The 8,832-nt window shown below is 44.0% G+C and overlaps 1 protein-coding gene across 1 annotated transcript; it reads left to right on the top strand.

Moving 5' to 3' along the window:
- Positions 1-2,296: 2,296 nt before the first annotated feature.
- Positions 2,297-3,235, top strand: LOC120403443 (olfactory receptor 1009-like). The gene has a single exon (XM_039534513.1). The coding sequence runs from the start codon at positions 2,297-2,299 to the stop codon at positions 3,233-3,235; it is 939 nt and encodes a 312-aa protein (XP_039390447.1).
- The last annotated feature ends 5,597 nt before the right edge of the window (positions 3,236-8,832 follow it).

Genomic DNA, 8,832 nt, shown 5'->3' with positions numbered 1-8,832 from the left:
AAGCTGCCTCATCTCCCCCCACCTCCTCCCCCTTTACTCCACACGCCGCATCCTCCCTCCTCCCCCTCCCTCCACTGACTCCTGAATGCTGCAAACCAGCTAATTGCCATGGGCGGGGGGGGCGGGGAGAGGAAGCAGGGGGAAGGCGCTGATCTATGCAGTCTGCCAGCAGGAGGCGCTGCGGGGGCATAGAGGAGCTGATAGAGGGGCTGCCAGCTGTGGACAAACGAGCAGGTTCTGTAATGGAGCGGTGACGTAAGGTCGAAACAATGTTAAGCAAGAAGATGTTAAGTGGAGAGTTACTGTACATTATCAAAAATATTGTATTAATATTTACGATGAGAGCATGACTATTTCTAATTGACTCAGAGCTTTATTTAGCACATTAAAGCTGAGCTCTGTGTGCAGATAATATGCATGCAAGAGGGATAGTTTGTGAACTGCAGAAGTCTGTAGCATGCTGTGATCTCCTCCTGAGCTCCTCTGGTCATCATGTGGTCTCCATCAAGCAAAATGAGAGAACCTATCTTTCCTACTTTGGGGAATAACCTAGCAAGAGAAGGACAAAGCACACCATGGTGATTGGCATGCTACAAAGAGCTAGATAATCTGGGATACTATTACATATCTTACAGGTTTTACATTCCATCTATTGGGGCCGGGACAACGAGGTGATTCTGAAACCAGGAATGACTGAGAAGACATCAGTTACAGCTGCAAACAATTAGTATGTTTCACCTGCATCTAACTTTCTGTTCCTTTGATTCCAAATTTGTTGCTAAGGCTAGTTGAAAATTTTTCTTGAGAAGTTTTTTTGATGGAAAATTGGATTTTCCATTCAACTACTTTTTCCATGAAATTATCTTTTCCCTGGAAATTATCAGCTTTCCATCAAAATTCCAAACTCCCCTCCTCCCTAAACTGTGGCTGTGAGACTCTGGTGATGATCCAGGGCAGTTCAGGAAGAGGAGAGACCATCATACATCATTAGGGATGTAGTACAGCCTGGGAGCCTGTAACATGGAAGAGATTCGTAGTGTGTGGTATCTCATGCACACATGTGGCATTTCTGACATAAAATATGAAGTTTTTAACAAAAAGATTTCGGTCTCCACACACAAACCCGCTCTGTGGATCAGCTCTACACAGTAGCCAGCTTGTACTGAAAACATCAGGATGAAATATACCTCTAGCCTCATACTCTGTAACTAGGGTACAAATTGCATCATTTAATAACACGGTAGAAAAGAGTGGGCCAAATTAATCCCCAGGGCACCAATTACATCAAGGTGGCTTTGGTTCACTGAATGTATTAATTAGGTGTTATGGCTCTCTGAGCTCAGGTATTCCCACTTGCTTCAGGGATCATGTCCCATAGATCACACATCTCACTATAAAACTTCCCGAATGCTTCAAACTGGCAGTTTCTGTCAATGGGGAAACACCAACACATCCCTCTCTCTCTTCTCAGCAGGTACGTGCTATTGTCCTGAATTACAGTCACACACACAAACAGACACCATGGGGATCAACAGATATTGAATTGAAGACCTCCAGCACTAAAAGCCTCACCCCCAACTCCTACCCCTTCAGCTAAAGGAGCGACCTCCTTGCTTGGAAAATATAGGCAATTACATCGTCACTGAAGCCAGTGCTTTCCATTGTGTCTCTGGCTTTTCATAAAGGCTAAAGTAAATGCCAAAAAGCTTAATTAGCAGAGTAAGCAACTTTACCCCAAACTAACATGCCAAGCCACAGAGCTCCCTTTGCCCAAAGAAGATAGAAAGATTGACACTCCTCTACTCTCACTCCTTTTTGAGTATCAGAGGGGTAGCCGTGTTAGTCTGGTTCTGTAGAAACAGCAAAGAATCCTGTGGCACCTTATAGACTGCAAAACATCTTTTAGTCTATAAGGTGCCACAGGATTCTTTGCTGTTCCTTTTTGAGCTTACATATAATCTCCTCACAGTGAAACAATTTTCACCATGATTCTCTTGCAGCAGAGTCAGAAGCCGCTGTTTGCTGCTTGGATTAGTGAACAGGAGTGTTCATGTGTGGGGCATGATTAACCTGTGTGTCATTGTATTTACGCAGTTTCTATTTTATTGAACAACTGGAATGACCAGCTGTGAACATCTGGGTCTGTGGACTAAGCCCTTCCCTGAGCGGATACTGATGTCCATTAAGAAACTGATCTCCATTTATCTTCACTTACTTCATTACAAAGAAGGGACAGGTTTTCTGCACCATGCACCTGCCCACATCTCTGTAGCTGCCTGATCTGTGTTCAGAGGATATGGAAAAGGGAAATCACTCGGAGGTGACTGAGTTCATTCTCTCAGGACTGACAGATCTTCCGGAACTGCAGGTCCCTCTGTTTTGGTTGTTGCTACTGTTTTATGGTATCACCCTGGTGGGGAATGGGGGGATGATCTTGTTAATCATGATTGATCCCCGACTCCACACCCCCATGTACTTTTTCCTCAGTAATTTGTTTTTTTGTGACCTCTGCTATTCCTCAACAATTTGCCCTAAGATGCTGCTGAATTTCTTAGCGGACAGGAAAAGCATTTCTTACTCTGCCTGCACTGTGCAAATGTATCTCTCGGACGCTTTTACTGATGTTGAGTGCCTCTTGCTATCTGTGATGGCATATGACCGTTATGTGGCCATCTGTAACCCGCTGCACTATACGGTCACCATGTCCAGGCAGCTTTGTAAGCAGCTGGTGGCTGGGGTGTACGCTGTGGGGTTGGTGAATTCAATGATAAGCACGTTTTTTACATTTCGGCTGTCATTCTGCAGCTCCAACATCATCAATCATTTCTTCTGTGACATCCCTCCACTGCTGGCGCTCTCGTGTTACGACACCCACATCAATGAGATTGTGATGTTTGCTTTCACGAGCTGCATTATAGTGAGCAGCCTTGTAACTGTCCTCCTCTCCTATGTCTATATCACCTCCACCATCCTGGAGATCAGCTCCACCGAGGGCCGGCGCAAAGCCTTCTCCACCTGCACTTTCCACTTGACTGCTGTGGTCCTTCTTTTTGGCACCCTCCTCTTCATGTATTTACGTCCCACCTCCAGCTATTCCATGGACACGGATAAAGTGGCCTCATTATTTTACACGCTGGTGATCCCCATGTTGAACCCCCTCATCTACAGCCTGAGGAACACGGAGGTGAAGGACGCCCTGAGGAGAGCAATGAATAAACTCCTAACCAATTTTTGAACCTGTTTAACTCTGTAATGGGTTAGTGATGGGGAGCGGAAACAGATGAATTCAATTCCCAGCCCATTGCAATGTAATTTTGCAGAGCCCGTGGTCGTATTGTTCATTATTGTATTGTTATTATTATACATTTGTTTGCATTCCAACAAGGTCTGCAGGGCCCAACTGAGATCAGTGGACAAATCATGGGAAGAATCACAGGTCCAGAAAGAGAGAATGATTTTATAAGCTCGTGGCTGGAGGCACCCACCTAGAGTGTGAGATGCTCAACTTCACGTCTCTGTTCCAGTGGTTATTGAATTAATTATCCCGTTAGAACAACTTTGAAAGGAGAGAGTGAGAGGAACCCAGACTGGAATAGCACATCATTCAGGGGCATATCCATGTGCATAGTGTGACAGGTTTGGTCACAGAGACCCCTATTGGGACTGTCACCTGTTATGCTGAAATTACCTCTGATCCTGTTTTCCCTGCCAGCCTGGGCCTCCAGAATCCTGCCTTGTTGAGCCAGATGTGCTAGCCAGCTGCAACGCAGCCAAAGGGTCAGGGCCTCACACCCGAAACTGCAGATCCAGACTGAAACCACCTCAGCATTATACCTGTCTCCAGCATGCAGACACCCAGCTCCCAATGGGATCTATACCCCAAACAAATCTGTTTTACTCTGTATAAAGCTTGTACAGGGTAAAATGATAAACGTTCACCCTCTATATCACTGCAAGAGAGATGTACATTACTCTTCCCTCCCTCCCGCACCCTGTAACAATTACTTACACTGAGTTTACAAATTAAAAAAGTGATTTTTTTACGTATAAAAAGTAGGTTTTAAGTGGTTTTAAGTCGTTAACACACAGAACAAAGTAAGTCACAAAGCTAAATAAAACAAAACACGCAAGACTAAGCTTAATACACTCAGAAATCAGTTACAAATGTTAACTTCTCACTCCCGTTGTTACTTCAGGTAAAATCCTTCTCAGGTCTGATGCCTTTTCTGACCTGGATCCAGCCTGTTCTCACCCACCCCTGTGGCTACAGTCCTTTTGTTTCCAGGTGCTTGCAGGTATCTCTGTGGGATGGGGAGGTCATCTCTTAAGCCAGCTGAAGACACTCATTGTTTGCCTTCCCCACTTCATATAGAACATCCCTTTGTTTGGAATTCCAACCCCCTCTAGAAAAGTACCAGCTTCAAGATGGATTTCACTATCTGGTGACATGCCAGTCTGATGCACCCGATAAGTATTTATGGAAATATGCTTATGAATATAAATATGACATGACTGGAATATGTTTTATGCTAGATATGCCATGTAACATATGTCAACAAATGTTATGATCTATTGAATACATTCCTCCGATTTGTATGAATGTATCATTTTTGTATTCAAAGTTATGAATATTGGCTATGTACTTGCTTAATTTTAAATACCCTCAGTGAAGCAGTTGGACAGCTTCATGAAAAAAGACTATTCTCTGTAAGTGCCCAATCAAGAACCACTTAAGCCAACAATTAATTGGAGATGCCAATCCACATCTGAGCTTTCCCAGGATTGTGGCTTGGCTGGTAACGAACTCAGTGATGCGTGGACATTTGACTTGCCCATGTGACTCCAAACTCCATTTTGTAGAAGGGATTCTACACAGGGACAGGGAGGGGTGTCCACCCCAAGGATACCTTAAAGAAACTGGAATAAAGGACAGTAACCACAGGGGGTGTGAGTGATTGCTGGACCCAGACTAGAAGGAGACTTGTCTGTAAAAGGAAGCTTACTGGGTCACCTCTGAGGGTGAGGTTTTATCTATATTCGGTTTTCTTACTGTATTAGGCATAGACTTGCATGTTCTATTTTATTTCGCTTGGTAATTCACTTTGTTCTGTCTGTTACTACTTGGAACCACTTAAATCCTACTTTCTGTATTTAATAAAAATAACTTTTTACTTATTATTTAACCCAGAGTATGTATTAATACCTGGAGGGGGGGAACAGCTGTGTAAATCTATCTATAAGTGTTATAGAGGGCGACAAATTCAAGAGTTTACCCTGTATAAGCTTTATACAGAGTAAAACGGATTTATTTGGGGTTTGGATCCCATTGGGAGTTGGGCATCTGAGTGTTAGAGACAAGAACACTTTTTAAGCTGCTTTCAGTAAAGCCTGCAGTTTGTGAGACATGGTTCAGACTTGGGTCTGTGTTTGTAGCAGGCAAGTGTGTCTGGCACAACCAGGCAGGGTTCTGGAGTCCCAAATTGGCAGGGACAGTTTAATACTACGATCATCATTGCTGAGTATGAAGCAATGGGAGGTGCTCCTGCCTAACCCCACACAGGCACAGCCCAGTGGCACTTCCCCTACTGTGATGCCCCAGGGGCGGGGAGCTCAACACTCGGCCTGCCCATTCCACCTCTTCCCTCAAAACTCTACCCTTAACCTGCCTCTTCTCTCCTGCACCTCCCCCACTTTACTCCACACGCAGTGTCCTTGCTCCAACCCCTCCCTCCCCTGCCTCCTAAACACCGCAATCCAGCTGATTGTCGTGGGCGAGGTGGGGGGAGCAGGGTGAAGGCGCTGATCTGTGGGGTCTGCCAGCGGAAGGCGCTGTGGGGGGGTGTATGGGAGCTGATACGGGGGCTGCCAGCTGTGGACAAAGCAAGCAGCCAAACAGTGTTATAGCGTAGCATTGCACAATTTTAAACGAGCAGGTTCTGTAATGGATCAGGAAAGTAAGATCGAAACAATGTTAAGCGAGAGGATGTTAAGTGGAGAGTTACTGTATATAATCAAAAATATTGTATTAATATTTACGATGAGAGCATGACTATTTCTCATTGACTCATAGCTTTATTTAGCATCTTAAAGCTGAGCTCTGTGTGCAGTTAATATGCATGCAAGAGGGATAGTTTTGTGAACTGCAGAAATCAGTAGCATGCTGTGGTGTCCTCCTGAGCTCCTCTGGTCATCATGTCATCTCCATCAAGCACAATGAGTAAACCTATCCTTCCTACTTTGGGAAGTGAGCTAACAAGGGAAGGACATAGAATACCATGGTGATTGGCGTGTGTGATGTTATTCATATAATCTGGGACCATACAGAACATGGTTGCAACCAAGGTCCTGTAGTGGCACCAAATCTTATGTAAAGGGGGTCATATAAGGTGTCTAAAACCAGGTTATGGGTTGCTGGTTATGATTATGCTGTCTGTATGTATCATTTTGTAGTTGAAGTTATGAGTATTGGCTCAATACTGTCTGTATTTCAAATTTGTGCTCTGCTTCTGGGAAACATCCCAGACAAGTTGGTGTTAGCTCTGCCTAGCCTGCTTGATGACCCATTAAGGACCATCAGCTACACAATTGACCCTTGTAACTCAGCAAAGTATGCAGGACTTGCCCATGTGACTCCAGACTCCATTTTGCTATAATTTCCCACAGTAAGAACAGAGGTGTGTTCTTACACCTGGGAAAAGCCTAAAAAAGGCTGATGCCTCGTCTCCATTTTGTCTTCAATCCTCCTTTTTACCTCTAGAGAAACTTTGCTACAAACTGAAGCTCTGAACAAAGGATTGAATGACCCATCTCAGCTATGGATGTTCTCCAGAGACTTGATTTGAACCTGCAGTTTACTCTATCACTGCTACAAGCCTAAACTAAGAACTTTGCCATTACTGTATGTATTTGATTCCATTTAACCAATTCTAGCTCTCATCTATATCTTTTTTTTATGAATAAACCTTTAGATTTTAAATTCTAAAGGATTGGCAACAACATGATTTGTGGGTAAGATCTGATGTGTATATTGACCTGGGTCTGGGGCTTGATTTTTTGGGATCGAGAGAACCATTTTCTTTTATTGGGGTACTTGTTTTCATAACCATTCATCCACAGGACGAGTGGCACTGGTGGTGATACTGGGAGACTGGAGTGTAAAAGGAAATTGCTTGTGTGACTTGTGGTTAGCCAGTGGGATGAAATCAAATTCCTCTTTGTCTGGCTGGTTTGGTTTGCCTTATAGGTGGAGAAACCCCAGCCTTGGGCTCTAACTGCCCTGTTTGAGCAATTGGTCCTGAATTGAGACTCTCAGTTGGGTCCCGCCAGAACCAGCATCATCAAAGGGTACTATAAAAAGATAGATAATCTGGAGTACTCTTACAGGTTTTACATTCCACTTATTGGGGCCGGGACAATGAGGTGATTCTGAAACTAGGAATGACTGACAAGATATCAGTTACAGCTGGAAACAATTAGCACATTTCACCTGTATCTAACTTTCTGATCCTTTGATTCCAAATTTGTTGAAATTTTTTTATGAGATGTGTTTTTCATGGGAAATTGGATTTTCCATTCAACTATTTTTTCCATGAAATTCTCTTTTACCTCGAAATTATAAGTTTCCCATCAAAATACCAAACTCCCCTCCTCTCTAAACCATGGCTGTGGGACTCTGGTGATGTTCCAGGGCAGTTCAGCAAGAGGAGAGACCATCATGCATCATGGGGGATGTGATCCAGCCTGGGAGCCTGGCCCATAGAAGAGATTGGTGCTGTGTGGTATCTGATGCAACCCCGTGGTATTTCCAAGCAAAAAGATTCAGTCTCCACAAACAACACCCCTTTGTGGATCAGCTCTACACAGTACACGGCTTGCTCTGAAAACAGGAAGATGAAATACACCCCTAACCTCATACTCTGTAACTCTGGTAGAAAATGCATCATTTAATAACACAGTAGGAAAGAGTGGGCCAAATTAATCCCCAGGGCATGAATTAAACTGAAGGTGTCTTTGGTTCACTGAATGCATTAATTAGGTGTTATGGCTCTCTGAGCTCAGGTATTCCCACTTGCTCCAGGAATCATGTCCCACAGATCATACATCTCAGTATAAAACTTCCCGAATCCTCCAAACTGGCAGTTTCTGTCGCTGGGGAAACACCACCACATCTCTCTCTTCTCAGCAGGTACGTGCTATTATCCTGAATTACAGTCACACACACTCATACATACATCATGGTGATCAGCAGGTATTAAATTCAAGATCTCCTGCATTAAAGCCTCAGTCTCAACTCTACCCCTTCAGCGAAAGGAACAACCTCCTTGGGTGATAAAAATAGGCAATTACATAGTCACTGAAGCCAGTGCCTTCCATTGTGTTTTCATACAGGCTAAACTAAAGGCCTAAAAGCTTAATCAGCACAGTAAGCAACTTTATCCCAACCTGGCATTGCAAGCCACAGAGCTCCCTTTGCCCAAAGAGGGTGGAAAGATTGATACTCCTTTCCTCTCACCCCTTCTTTAGCTAAGAAATAATCTCTTCAGATTGATTCTCTCACTGTTTTCTGTTCGGATTAGTGAACGGGAGTGTCGGGGGGGGGGCATGATTAACCTGTGTGTGATTGTATTTCCACAGCATGTGCGTTGTATCAAACATCTGGAATGACCAGGTGTGAACATCTGGCTCTGTCAACTAAGCCCTTCCCTGAGCAGCTACAGATGTCCATTAAGAAACTGATCTCCATTTATCTTCACTTACTTCATTACAGAGAAGGGACAGGTTTTCTGCACCATCCACCTGCCCACATATCTGTAGCTGCCTGATCTCTGTTCA

The sequence above is a fragment of the Mauremys reevesii genome, linkage group 4, assembly GCF_016161935.1.
Source record: "Mauremys reevesii isolate NIE-2019 linkage group 4, ASM1616193v1, whole genome shotgun sequence".
NCBI classification, from domain to species: Eukaryota; Metazoa; Chordata; order Testudines; family Geoemydidae; genus Mauremys; species Mauremys reevesii.
The sequence above is the reverse complement of the archived record's forward strand: the minus strand, read 5'-3'. Positions and strand labels throughout refer to the sequence as shown.